The sequence below is a fragment of the Antechinus flavipes genome, chromosome 2 (genome assembly GCF_016432865.1).
Source record: "Antechinus flavipes isolate AdamAnt ecotype Samford, QLD, Australia chromosome 2, AdamAnt_v2, whole genome shotgun sequence".
Lineage (NCBI taxonomy): Eukaryota > Metazoa > Chordata > Mammalia > Dasyuromorphia > Dasyuridae > Antechinus > Antechinus flavipes.
Window position 1 is genome coordinate 156,557,659 of NC_067399.1, and position 15,394 is coordinate 156,573,052.

At 32.4% G+C, this 15,394-nt stretch overlaps 1 protein-coding gene across 2 annotated transcripts in view; it reads right to left on the reverse strand.

Annotated features, from left to right (window-relative positions):
• The window catches only part of XRN2 (5'-3' exoribonuclease 2), a 110,362-nt gene that overhangs the window by 48,392 nt on the left and 46,576 nt on the right, over positions 1-15,394 (reverse strand). For both annotated transcript variants that reach the window (XM_051975848.1, XM_051975849.1), the window contains 9 exons: positions 14,448-14,605; positions 13,520-13,594; positions 13,296-13,429; positions 13,144-13,201; positions 12,952-13,059; positions 10,000-10,044; positions 6,987-7,118; positions 3,423-3,541; positions 1,320-1,455 (listed from right to left, as the gene is read on the reverse strand). In XM_051975848.1, coding sequence (XP_051831808.1) covers positions 1,320-1,455; positions 3,423-3,541; positions 6,987-7,118; positions 10,000-10,044; positions 12,952-13,059; positions 13,144-13,201; positions 13,296-13,429; positions 13,520-13,594; positions 14,448-14,605 — 965 coding nt within the window. The remainder of the gene's footprint in view (positions 1-1,319; positions 1,456-3,422; positions 3,542-6,986; positions 7,119-9,999; positions 10,045-12,951; positions 13,060-13,143; positions 13,202-13,295; positions 13,430-13,519; positions 13,595-14,447; positions 14,606-15,394) is intronic.

Genomic DNA, 15,394 nt, shown 5'->3' on the forward strand with positions numbered 1-15,394 from the left:
AATTGTAGAGTAAAACTCCTTGATTTCTAAGACATGAAAAGTTTGGATTATAAGAAACTATTAAAGCATTTTAAAGAACAATACAGTCTATCATCAAATGTATGTCTGGGATCTAGGAACCTTGAGGAAATAAAACTAATGCACTTAAAAGGCTGTCTCTCAGCCAAGATACTTTTAAAAAATATTTGTCTTTACAGATAACAACTCAACATGCCATCCACTTAGACAAATCTACATATTTGAGGTCACAGTGGGCAAGGAATCTACTTTCTACCCTCAAATAGATTTTAAATTTCTTAAATGGTAATTTCAGGAAGGAAAACGAATTTTTTTTCTCACATAACAAAATAAGATGGTCATTCCTTAAATACATTAACTTTCAACTTTTCTTAATTGGTGGTCAAAGTAAACAAATTTTGAATAAAATAAAGGAGATGTCAAGTACATAATACTATCCCAATAGAGAAAAAAATGATTCCCATTATTACTACAAAATAATCAAATCTCTTATGCTATCAAAAAGCAAATCAGCATTCATTAAAATAAAGAAACTTTTAAATGTTTAAGTGCTTTGAAATTAAATAGAACTTGCAATGTTATCAATTGGAATAAATCCTACAAATATTAATACTAACTATCACACAATTCTGCTCCTTAGTAGGTAAATTTCATCCACTCCCAGGTCACACAAAACTCCCTCTGCTCTCGGAGCACGAAATCAGTTATTAACGATCAGTGCTACTACCTCCAATATGTCTAACTAATCTCTTACCAATCTGACATCTCAATTATCAAAAGATTTAAACCAGACACAGATTTCTTCAATTATAATGCACTTCATGTAACATCACTGCATTATATAGAGAAGATTGACACAATTCAATTCTTTCTAATTCTTACTAGTATATTGCATGCTTTGTTCTTTGTAAAGTCATTTAGTCACTTTCAATTAATTAATTTAGCTCTTGCATCATTCTAATTTTTATTCCAAATTAAAGAACACTGACCTTTAATAATCTCTTAAGTCAATCATTCTATGTGAAAAAGAAGTGAAATCCTTTAACCCAAGAGAGAATGAGAGAATGAGAGAATGAGAGAGAGAGAGAGAGAGAGAGAGAGAGAGAGAGAATGGTGTGTGTTGTTTATATACTGTTGTCTCAGGAATCCAGAAAGCTTTGCAAAAATATTGTTCAAAACAGTGGATTCAAATTCAGGAATAGGGAGCTTAAAAGAAAAACTCTGAAGTTTTGTTTTAGAGTACATTTACTCTACCTTTCAGTTTCATCTTAAGAATTTGAAGGAAAAAAAAATCTCAGTACCTGGTAATAATATCGAAGAACCCAACATAGTCCTTCAACATAAGACTGCACAACTTTACGACGGAATTTTTCATCAGCTGCATCAACATCAAATTTGTTCTTATAATATCGTTGCTTCCAACCAGATTCCCATAACCTAAAAGCCAAGCAGTTAATTTATGCTCAATTATGATGCTAATTCTGAAAACTGTCTAAATAATCTAAAACAAAAACAAAGCAATTTAACATAAGAGTAGATATACATACTGTATAAGCAAAAATAAATTTAACTCCATATTTCTAAAAAATCCCCACCATCAAGAGTATTTCATCCTCCTAAAAGTAGCTACAAAAAGAACGCAACCTTTTATTTCATTCAGACCCATAAAAGACACTGTGAAACCAAGTTCCTTGGCTTTTTAATCAAAATTTGCTTTTGGCATATAAAACTATCATACAAAGCTCAGTATGTTACAAAAGAATGGCAAAAAAAAAAAAAAAATTCCATAATACTAGAAATAGGCTGGAAAAAGGAATGGATAACTCAAGATATTTAATCATATGAAAATAATTTAGAAGTGGTTTTACAATAGAGTTAAAAAGTAAATTCATTCTATCATAGGCCCCATCCCAATATTACTGAGTGTTAATGTGGGGTATGCTATTGTAGGTTATGAAAAGAATGAGGAGGGTCTTAGATTGTCGCAGTTAATACCTCAAAGCTGATAATTCACTGAAGTACAATTGACAATTCATTGTATACTTATTTAAATCACTGCACCAAATCAGGAAGCCAGTGTGTCTTCCAATGCACCCAATAAATACAACTAATCCTTGAGATTTTTTTCCCCCTTTTTTCTTTCTTTCCTTTTTTTTTTTAATTCAGAAGATAAAAAACCAAAAACTTTAATCTATTACAAAAATCAACAACACACATGTTTTGTTCTAATATCTACATTTAAAAGTATTTGTATATAAATAGTTTTTACATTTTTACATATTTAAAGACAAATGGTTAATATTTATCTTCTCTAAGTAAAATAGAAATAATATTGTTACTGCAACTAAGGAAAAAAAAACGCTAGAGGAAATTTAAAGATATTTTCTGCGTAGTACTAAAAAATTATGTTCATTTTAAAGCTAAAACTATATAATAAACTATCACTGATGCTTACTGGATAAAATGCTATAAATCAGAGAGAGAACTATAAGATACTGCCAAACCACTGAAGAGAAGTAATGAATGGTCTTAGTATGTCAGGTAAAGTGGTAAAAGATGGTTCTAATTATATAATACTGAGTCTACTATCAAAAGACAGAATTTTCATACAAGTTTCTAATTACAAAAATTTCAGCTTTCATGTTCAATAAAAAATGAAGGCAATTTCTTAGTTTTATTCTTTTTAGTTTTCACTTATTTTCCAAGAAATATAAAATTAACCTTTTAATCTTTAGGTTTTCAAAGTTTTGTTTTATTTTTGAGAGGAAGGCCAATCATCAAACTCTCAAATTTAAGACTTGGTTGATCAAATTTCATTCTTAAAAATTAAATATATACCAAGGAAATGAGAAGGAAATCTTCTCATTAAAACAAAGTTCACACTTACAAATCAATTTGTGAATTAAAATTCAAAGGTCATATATATTTTAATTTATGCATTTGTACATTTCTGAGTATTCATGATTTTGTACCCTCCTTTTTTTTTTTAAAGGGTTATTCTACTGAGATAATCAAAATCAGGTATATTATGTATCTAAGGATAACTGAACTTTATGGGTTAAACAGCTTAAAAATTCAATCTCAAAACAGTGACATTCAGATCACATAATCAAATCTAAACACTGAACGTCTAGCCAATCTAGTGCCTGGTCTCAAAGGGAGAAGTGGCTTGTAGGACGAAAACCTGCACGCATACTAATCTAGATACTTAGGTTTAACAGCTATAGCTTACACATCTCACTGGAATTTACAGAATATTCTAACCCTCCACATTAATTACTGGTGGATAAAAAGATCACAGAAAAGCTTCGGAAGGCACTGCTGCTCTAAGCTAAATGGCATTAATTAGACTGCATCTATTTCAGCAATTTGCTAACAAAGTGCTACAAAAAAAATGGCTTCACCTGACGTTATCCTCTGGCTCAGGTTCACTGTCACTATCTTCTGCTTTTCGTTTAATTCCTCCTCCTGGAGATGGGGAGCCATCAGAAGTGAAACTAGTATTGGGAGATGTTAAAGGACTCTGGGGAAAAAAGTTATTATATTACAAATAAAAGGTTTGAATACTCACTTTAAATATAAGCCTTACAAACATGCAAGGTATTACTACTTTTATTAACTTCATAAAAGTCTTAACATCGTTTCCATCTCTCTCTCTCACACACACACACACACACACATATACACACACACCCCAGAGCTGCAATTATAGTAGCCCCTAAATTCATTATTATTTAGTCTCCCAAACTGAGGTTAATCAGGACAAAAATACAATAAAGAAGGAAACAAGTCTTGGAACATTTTTTCCTTTAACAAATAGCTAATTAAATGAAAACTAATGATTCCATTTCAAGAATTTGAAAAAGGAAAAGGAGCTAGATTACCAAAAAAAAAAAAAATTAAGTTTATTTTTTCATAGGAAATAAAAAAAAACTAAGAACAGAATCCAATGAAAAGATCTTTGAAAGAAGAAAATATTAACACACTACAACGAAATGCAGAATACAAATATAATACACGTAGTAAAAATTCTAATTTCATGAAAATATTAGTCACAATTAACACAATTTACATGTTAATAATTTTTAGTCCAAAATGTTCAAATGTGTAAAACTTAGAAAACAAAGATTATACATTGGACATTTGTGTACCTTTGTTAAATAAAAATTTCCAAAAGACAGGAAGAAAATGATAAATTGCTGAGGCAATTGGGGTTAAGCAACTTGCCCAAGGTCACATAGCTAGGAAATATTAAGTATCTGAAGCCAGATTTGAACTCAGGTTCTCCTGAACTTAGGGCTGGCACTCTACTGCACAATCTACCTGCCCCAGCAACATGTTTTAATATCTCATATTTTATGATATTCACATAATTAAGAATTTTTTAATTAATCCTTTTACATAGTAGACTCACAGAGGTAGATCAATTTGCTTAATAACATAAAGGTAATAAGTAGCAGAGAGGTTTCTGAACCCAGGAGTTCTGACTCCAATTTAGTGCATTTTCCACTCTGATACTGCTGTCTCTAGGTTATTTGATCTAATCTAACTTAGTGAAAAATATTTTTAGTAACTATCCAGTCATTTAATAAATTTCACTCAAGATTCTAGCTTTTAAGATTCCCCGGGAAACATGGTTTTATTAAGCAAATAAATTATTAAACAGACTAGTTGCAAATAAGCTCCTCTACAAGTCATTATTAGAATTCAACAGTACATCTCTATATGTCAGATTGCCTCAAACTCCTGAAATATAATCCTTTACAATCACAATCCCTAGTTTTCTTCAATCAAGGCTCAAATTAGATGCATTAGCTAGCTTCTATACAAAAGCTTTGCTGATCACCTCAAGTTATTAGTGCTTTCTTCCTTTTTAAATGATCTATTTATTTGTATTTATACTGCATTGCCGCTTTATTGGCAATCCTCATTTTCTTCAATTTCTTAGAACAAAGTTGGCAAAATATGGCCAGGAGGTCACAAATACTTTTGTTTTATGCAGTCCATGAACTAAGAATGTTTTTTTTTTTTTTTTTTACATTTTTAAGAAAAAAGCTCAAATGTATACTTTTCAATAAAAAAAATTTAGGATTACTGTTTTAAAGGAAAGAATGCTTTGTCCTGCCTGGAGAGACTTACATGAACTGATGCTGAGTGAAATGAGCAGAACCAGGAGATCATTATATACTTCAACAACAATACTATACGATGATCAATTCTGATGGACGTGGCCCTCTTCAATAATGAGATGAACCAAATCAGTTTGAATAGAGCAGTAATGAATTGAACCAGCTACACCCAGTGACAGAACTCTGGGAAATGAGTATGAACCACTACTTAGAATTCCCGATTCCTCTATTTTTGTCCACCTGCATTTTTGATTTCCTTCATAGGTTAATTGTACACTATTTCAAAGTCCGATTCTTTTTGTACAGCAAAATAACTGTATGGGCATGTATATATATATTGTATTTAACTTATACTTTAACATATTTAACATGTATTGGTCAGCCTGCCATCTTGGGGAGGCGGTGGGGGAAAAGAGGGGAAAAATTGGAGCAAAAGGTTTTGTAATTGTCAATGCTGAAAAATTACCCATGCATATATCTTGTAAATGAAAAGCTATAATAACAAAATTAAATTAAAAAAAAAAAAAGAATGCTTTGTCCTAATCATCTCCAGATATCTCAAAGAGGTATTTTTTAAACCTCTTTGCTATGTCTCATAAGTATAAAAAAAGTTTATTCAAGTTCTAAAGCTCTAGAGGATAAGGTACAAGCCTGAAATATTCTATGAGTATGTCAAGAACACTATTCTGAATCAGTTAACACAGAGCAAATTAGTAACCCTTTATGTCAAAAGTTCTCCATACTGAATCTAGCCTTTGAAGAAACATTAAGAGTATTAGTGGATAAACCAATAGAACAGAACAGTGTGGTATGCTGGCTTTTATTTTTTAAAGCATGTGCCTTAAACATAAATATGACAAGCTTTAGGGAGCTAGGCTCAAACCTTACATAACAAAAATTGGAAAAATAGAACCATTGCTCAAACATGTCTCCTCCTGCCTTTTTTATCCAAGCACTACTCTTAGATCTGGATCAGAAAACACTAACTTGCCAAAAGCTCATGCAAGAAATAGGTGTTTTTTTCATCTTATGACATATCTTTTCCTGACCCTCATCTATCATTCTCCACCCCTCTAACATCCTCCTGAACTTTTCCCCCAAAGAACACTTAATATTTTCCGCCCAGAAAAATAAACTTTCAGAGAAAATATTTTAGCGGTTATCCTATATCTTTGTAGTGATCAATTTTTTCAAAAGAAATCCTAGAAATAAGAAGGAAAGACCCAGAAGAAGCATGAAAAGCTCCTTTCTCTGGTACTATTGGAGGGTAACAACTTTACTGCTCCACTCCCCATACGCTATTCAGAAGAGGTGACAACCAATAGCATATATTCTGTTGTGGCCTGTTCAAATTCATTAGTAACTGGTTATTTTCATAATACTCTTTAAAAGGTGGGTATATCTGATTCAGGATAGAATGAGACTAGAATTATGATTTCATCTTTATAAAGTGCTGCCTAAGAACTTCCTCTACATATCAGTAACTTTTCTGCAACTCAGAGCTTTTAAGTTGCCTTGTCCAGAAGTTAAATGATTTTTCAATGTATACAAGAAGGAGAACTTGGAATTTCCTAAAATGAAAGCCTGGCTCTTTCTTTGCCACGCTACTTCTCACATATATAAGGTTATAACAACATACTAATTAAACATTTTTATATTAAAACTGTGCAACTATCAAAAGAAAACTTGATTCCTAAGCAGGGAACTAAGTAAAATAAGAAAAACTTCAATTTAATTTGTAAGATCTGTTTTATACCAACAATTTCAAATAACTACCATTACATATACTGATTATTTACTACTTGCTTATGAGGCAAAGGGGAACTAATAGTCACTTACAGAGTTATTATGCATTCTCATTTCATAGGCCGCTTGTCTTGGATTACTGGCTACTTGGGATCCATGTGAATTTCTTGCACCCAAAGCTTGAGGGGTTAAAATTCCACTAGGAACAAAAGCTGGCTGATCCCTCTATCAAGAATAGAAACACATATAAAATGTTTAAATATGTTAAAATAAAAATAAAAATTAGCAAACAAATTTATAATTAGACAGAAAGAGTACTCTAAAACAAGGTTATTAACTTGTACTTGTAATATTTTGGTAACTACATTTCAACATATTTGGTTTGTTTGGTAATTCTAGATGTTTTACATATTTTCAAACCTTTTTGTAGAGTCCATATGTTTCAAAAGACTGCCAAAAAGAATTATAGCACAAACATGGGTCACATCTCTGGCCTTAAATTTTTTTTTTAATTAAAAAATAAAAAAGATCCTCTTGGTCTTTTCCACAATTTTTTTTATTAGGGTACCTTCTAAGGCTTACCCTCTAGATAAGGGTCTTAAAAGGGTACTCTTGTATGTTTCGCTATAAAATACCCCATTAACCAAATTTCCTTCCCCCCTTCCCAGTTTTTTCATTGTAAAATGAAATACTACCAATACCAACTCATAAGGCTGTTGTGATACTTACATGAAATAATAAATGTAACGAGCTTCACAAACCTTGAAGGTTTCCATGTGGGCCAATACTATTATTATCTACACCTCATAGTTATCTCAAGTCTTTCTATTTCTTCTTATAAAACTTATCAACAAATCTTATCTAATCCATTTCCTTCAACTCCATTTGTTCAAGTGATCACCTTCTCAATTGGACATAGATCTATTTGTTCAGTCCTCACCTCTCCTGATCTTCAGTCTCCAATATTCAACACCCTATCTGACAACTTAAACTGGAATTGCTGTAGACATCTTAAACTCACTATGTCCAAAACTGAAACCCACCGACCCCAAATCCTTCCCTCTTATTTCTCTATTACTGTGAAAAATATTACCATTTACCCAAATACCCAGGATTGCAACTTCAGTGTCATCCTTGATTCTTTACTGTCACACTCCTCATATCCATTAAGTGGTCAAGTTCTGTCATTTGCACATTTGCAAAAACCTTATGCCAACTATCTCTCCTCCAGCAATGAGATCACCTTGTTATAGGTCCTTATCACTTCATACCTGGACTACAGCAATACTGTGCTGGTTGGCCTCCCCTCACTGTAATCCATCTTTGACTCAATTTATCTGACTACAACACTCTCCCATTCAATAAATTCCAGTGGTTCCTTATCACTTACAGGATTTGAAATAAAACCCTCTATCTGACTTTAAAGGCTTATATAGGCCTTCATAACTTGGCCCCTTCCTGTCTTTCCATACTTCTTTCACCTTATTTGCCTCCATGTACTTGCTCTGCAAACTACTGACCCTAGCCTCCTTGATGTTCTTCACACACAATACTACCAGACTCTGAGCAGTTTTCCTGGCTATTTCTCTACACCTGAAACTAAAGTCCTCTTCTTATCAATCTCCTGGATTTCTTCAAATCTCAACTAAAATTCCACTCTCTTCAAGATGCCTTTCTAGTCTTCCTTAATCTTTGTGCCTTACCTCTGGGGTTATTTCCAATGTATCCTGTATAGATCTCACTTGTACAAAGCTGTTTGTATTTTGTCTTTCCCCATTCAATTGTGAGATCTGTGAGATCAGAATTTTTTTTTTTTTTTTTTGCCTTCATATACTCAGCACTTGGTACAGGGTCTGGCAGATAGCAGGCAATTCATAAATACTTAACACACTATAACTATGAATGTTCTCTCAGATGCTTTTTTTTGGTATTCCTGAAGTATGAGATGTTTACCATTTCTTTGGTACTCTCCTTTAATGTGTAGAATATGGACAATTCTTGATAAAATAATGCCTCACCACCTCATAATTATGTTGCCTCAAGCATACATCTTCTATAAACACTTGAGCCAAGTTTTCTAGTCTTTACACTCTTTAATACCATTTCTACCTCCCCTATAAAACTGTGACATTATAGTCATAGGGAGTGTAAGGGATAATGCCACTCTCCTTGATGATAAAAAAAGAAATGATTGTAAAATCTTTATAGATATGTTCCATTTTTCTTGAGCTTATTGTTCTCCTTCCATTTTCATACTTAAATGTCCTTGGGATAAATTTATTTCATCAGTTTAAGGAATTCCCTCTATTAATGCAAAGCACAACTGCTCTACAACTTAGATTCTTGCTCTAGGACTTTGAAAGATTAAAAGATTGGTCCACAGTCATGTAACTAATAAGTCAAACACAGGACTTGAACCTAAGTCTTCTGGGTTCCAAAACTAGATCTCTATCTACTACTTTATATTGCCTCTCAAGACATCCATGTATGAAAAATAATAATATAAGGAATGTATTTTAAGACATAAAATGGACAATTGAGACAATAATACATTGTTAACAAGAAAAGACTAAGATAAATAAACACTGGAAGAGTTCAAGAAAACAGGACAGATCATTATCTTGAAAGTCAAGTAGGATTTAGATAGAAGGACATAATAAATGGGATTCATTTAATATTCAGGAAAGGGTCCTGATCAAAATAAAAGATTCATGTTGAGGAAATAGGAGAAAATGAGGCTAGACAAGTAAAGTGGGGAGATATAGAGGGTTCTGAATAGCAGTCAGAGTTTAGAGTTCATCCTGTGCCCAAGAAAGTCCACTGAAGATTGTTAAGCAGATTATTAATGTGATGAAATCATTACTTAAGGAAGACTAATCAATGATAGCATGAAAGAGAATAGAGAATAAATAAAAATTGAAATTATGGAGGAGACCAGTTAGATATGTAAACAATCTACCAGAGAATAAAAGAGAATCCAGATTATCACTAAATATTTCTTTAAATGAGCCCTGGCTGTTAGCCAGACCAGTGCCATTAATACCTACTAAAAAAACAATTCTAATTTTCTGCCAATACTATGTTTAAGAAACCTAATAAGACTTACCTTCATTCTTTTTCTTTTTTCTTTTTGCCTTCTTTTAAAACTTTCCTAAAACAAAAATATAAGATTCAAGTCATCCCACTTATTACTTAGCATAATTTGGAATTATTAGTATTAATTCAGGGATTTTATATAGAGAGAGAGATCTTAAATACTGAGACTTTGATAATGCTACCTAGCAATCACTGCTTTGGATGATGTAATAAGTCAGAAATTTAAACTCAGGCATAATTTTTTCCTATGTCAACTTTAAGTAGATACAGAAAAGTATGGCAGAAGTGATTATGAAGTTTATGGCTTATGTAATTGAGAAATAAGACACAAATTTTAAAAATTTAAATGATTAGAAACAGAAAATTTAAGAGGCATTTAGGACATTCCTAATATTTCAAAATACATCTGAGATGCCACAAAATGAATAATAGGAAAATAAATGAAGCATTCATGACTGTCATTTTCCTTCTATACCCAAAAAAAAAAAAAAAAAAAGCATACTTGAAAACTTTAAGAATCTCTCTAAACTGACTTGTCCAAACAATTTTACAAATTATGACTAGGGCTTTGAAATATATATCTCTAAAAGTTAAGTTCTTTGTTTGTTGATCAAATTCAAAATGTAACTAGCACCCAATGTACTTTGCCCCTCGAAAATTCAATGCTCAAACCCCTCAAATGTTTAAAGATACTGATGTAATTCACTTAATTATAACATAAATAATATTTTTTAAAAGATTATCCATGCTAATTACTGTTATTTTATATACACTGCAATGTACATAAAGCTGTTAAGCATAACATTTGGTTAGGCACACATAGAAGGACCAAAAGGTAGATTAGTAATTAAGTATAACAATGTACATTTTAAAAAATGTTTTTTCATGAGACATATGGTACCCAGATGAAGTTTGTTCTCTCACTTAATTTTAAACATGGAAAACCTTTCCTATGCCATAAATTTATATACAATTTGTCAAAAATTGTCAAACTATTTCTTGATAGTATTAATACTATTCTGGCTTACTATTAATACTTCTGGCTATTAGGAAAGGGCAAATCATAATACAACCCTTCCACTATCCTCCCAAGTTGCTGCTACAATAATAAATCTTAGAAAATAGAAAGGAAGGGTATTATGAGTTTCAAAGCAGTAGTTTTTGTTATTAGCAGTATACTACTTTTTTCTTTCTGAAATCAACCTAACCTAGAGACATCTGGATGGATGGTGAATGGCATGCCGGACCTGGAAAGAGGAGAACCCAAGTTCAAATTCAGTCTCAGAAATTTACTAGCTATGTGATCCATGGCAAGTTACTTAAACTGTATGCTTCAGTTTTCTGTCACATAGAGACAATAATAGCTTTTACATCCCAGAGCTAAGGTGAAGATCAAATGATGTATTATTTTTCAAATGCTTATTTAGCATAGTGCTCAGGAAGATCTGATTTGAACTCTGGCCTCAGATACATTGTTTGGCCTTTGGTAAGTTCCTTAACCTTTATTTGCCTCAGTTTCCTTATCGATACAATGGAGATATCTATAAAATCCTGTGCATTATGATTGTTGTGAGGATTAAATGAGGTGTGTTTAAATGCTTAGAAGGTGAGTGTCACATCACAGGCTCTATGCAGATGCCTACTCCTTTTCCCTCTAGTAAAGGAAAATCGATTCTAGCTTAGAAGCATGAAAAAAATATAGGTAAGACAATACTTCTGCTCTGTATTCTGAAGTGTCTTCTCTTTCCTGGCAACAGGAAGCTATTTAAAGCAATGATTCTCTTTCCACTTGCTCTCAGTTTCACTATCACTGTCTGACATTCAGTTTCCTCATTCATAAAATGAAGGGGTTGACCTAGATTAGACTAAGGGCCTGTCAGCTTTAAATTCTAAAATTGCTCTGAAGTCCCTCTCTCTTGTCTAGGGATTAGGCAACAAAGTGGTATGCAAAGTTTCAGAAGATAAAGACAGTACACCAGTAGAAATAACTGATTAAAAGTTAAGTATCTTACATTTCCTTCAACTGTCTTTTCTCTAAAAGTCTCCCAATTATTTCCAATTTTTAATATTTTATTTAAAAAATTAATGCCAAAGACTTTTATTAATTAATGCCTTTTCAAGAAAGAAGTTATTTTAATTATTTTATGAAAATTTGCTTTTTAAACAACATACCATCTACATAAACTGAAATCAAATCTAACAAATTAGGATTGTGTTTAAGCCAAGTTATGTAGATCCTATTAGAGCTGCCATCTTTCATAGAACACTCTGTTCTCTTCCAGTCTTTTAAAATAAACTACTACTTTAACCCTTTCAAGATCATAAAGGATTCTTCGTAAATACAGATAATATATGTAACTATTTCTAACTTTCCTGCTGGGTGCTTCTGCTTTGACTCTGTTATACTATTATTACTGTAAAAATAACTGGCATTTATGCATTATTTTTAGAGTTTGCACAGCATTTTATAAATATTACTAATCTGACCCATTTAGTAACTCTAGGAATGCTATTATTATTTTCATTTTGCAAATGAGGAAAGTGAAACAGTTAAATGACTTGGTCAGGATCCTATAGCAAGTTAAGTATATGAGGCCATATTTCAGCTCAGGTTTTTGTGCTCCCAGTTCAATAAAGGACATACTCTGCTCTTAAGTGGTAGAACAATTCTTCCTATGATTTGGTCTTGAATGCTGATTCCATATTCTTAATTCACATAATTACATGTCTTTCTTTTACCAGGAAAAGTGAAAAGAAGAAAGCTTAAAATAAAGGTGAACTTCTGAAGCAGTTATGTGACATGAATATTAAGATAAACTCCATCACATCACATTTTATAAATGTAATCACTTTTTTGATCTAATATAATAGCAAAGAAACAGTTTCAAAAGTGTAATAAGCAAAACAAAATATATTCTATTGCATAATAAGGCACTGTAGATACTACCAAAAAAACTTTTACCTCATCATCCTTTCTTTTTTTAAAAATACTATCCTCAACTTCACCAACAGCTAACATGATCATTTGTACTCTCTGTAGATTGACGTAACCACTCTCTGTAAGGTAACCCTGAAAGTGATAAAGACAAATAGAAAATTATCTACTTCAAAGAACAAATATTTATTTTTAGAAATTATTAAATTTGAAACTTACCCCCGTTTTATGCACCACATTTTTGTATATATTAACTAAACGATCAATTGCTCCTTCCCTATAATCAAAAAACATGTATTAGTACTATTTATTTAATATTTCCTGAAAAATGTAAAATGTCAATTCATGTAATTCCACTGAAATTTACATACCTAATCTCCAAGGATGGCAAATGTGGAAGGAAGTCATTTCCCACAAAGAAACACATGAAAACCCAGTCATCGATGCTCCTCTCAATATCAAAAGTGAATGGCAGGCTGGCCATAGTTAATTCTCTTTCTAAATACTACATGAAAAATCCAACCAGAGAATAACAATTAAAGATATTAAAAAACAAATCATTCAAGTTACAATTCCAATGATTATTTCTGCATACCTCACGAAGCACATTTAGCCGAATGTAGATAAACTCTCCTTCTGAAGCAGGAAGACTTTCTTCAAACTGATCATGCTACAAGAAATGAGATGAGTTATTAATTCAAACATATTTACCTTTTCTTTTTAGTTAATAGTATTTTATTTTTTCAATTACAAGATATTTTTCAAAATTCATTTTTTATAAGAGTGAATTTTAAATCTGTCTCTCCCTTTCCCCAAGAGGGCAAGCAATCTGTAACAGGTTGTATGTGTGTGTGCGCGCGCACGCGCACGCACGCACCCGCACATCTTAATATGTTCCTAATTGTGGCAGAATTCCCTTTTAATGAATTTGGACATCAAAACCCATTTTGGTTTAATTAACTAAAACTATTGCTCAGTGATTCACTGTAGTTCATTTAAAGGAGGAATCCTAACCAAGGGTTTGAAGCCTTACTTATTAGCAAGATCTACAAGGTTAATGGCCGTTACCAAATTCCTCTTTGCACATCTGGCTAGAGAAAAGAATATTGGAGTCAGGAGCAACCCTGCCAAAGCTCAGGGACTTGACCATTAACACAAACACCCCTGCCCAATAATCTCAAACCTTCAGTAAAAATAAAAGCACTAAAAGCAGCTCCTTAAAACAATTAAGTTTTTAATTTGGGCATGGCAAGAGTGGAGAGAAGAAATACCAACTAACTGCTACAGGATGTAGGACAATCACTCAGGAATTAGTAAACTACTAGGAATACTCATGTTTTTGTTCTTATATTTTATGCCTTAGCCTCACCAAAATTGTCAAGCTAGTAGGAGTCCCTTAGACCGTAAGCATACTAACATAGAAGAGTAAATCATTCAAAGACAATTCAGTGAGTGGTCACAGAAGAAGAGATGTCCAAACAACTCTTTTCTAATTTGAAAAGAAACAATTCTGAAGCCCTTACCTCTCCCTGTTTTTCCCTTGGCAAACCCTGGCAGTCCTTGACCTCGTGCCCAAGCTGATTACAAAGACCACATGGTTTTGGTTTGTTCGGTTTGAACTCTTCCCTGATAATTGTAAAGTTTGGCTCATGTGTAGCAAGTCCAAGCATAATGAGATCAGCTAACAAACATACACACACAGACAAAACCAATAAAAATTGGAAATGATTAGAATGTATGCATTATTTATAAATGACAATAAATCCCTGTCCCCCTATGATAGCAAAAAGGGGGGAAAAAAAGTTTTCAACAATTTACAGAATTTTACAATTAAAAAGGACATCAATAAATTAGTCCAATTTATATCCAAATATTAATCTCTACAAATAATATAACCAACAAGTGACTTCTAGCTTCTGCCTGAAGAATACTAATGAAGGGAAATACACTATCTCCTATGGCAGTTTATTCTACTTTGGACAGGAATTGTTAATAAGTTTTCCCCAACACCAAACATGAATTTGCCATTTTGCAACTTCTGTTCATTTCTACTCATTCCGTCCTCTAGATCAAACAGGGCAAATCAAATCCTCTTTCCACGCAAGAGCCCTACTAATACTGAAACAGGACTATCAGCTTCCTCTTTAATCTTCTTTTCCTTAGGCTCAAATTGGATATGAGAGCTTCAAAGTCCTTCACCATCTGTTTAACTTCCTCTATATGCTCTACAATTTACCAATCTCCCATTCTAAGAGAATTAGTTAAAACAAAACCCTCCTTTCCAACCTGATCTCAGCAGAATATAGGAGAATAAAATCACTTCTTTATCATTTAAGTTATAACGTTCTTATTGTAACTCGAAATCACATTAGGTTCTTTGGTTTGCACTTCACACTGCTGACTAATATTGGCATTCACTAAAACCATTCTTTTTAAAAACTTCTATCTATCCATGCCTTACCCAACTTGT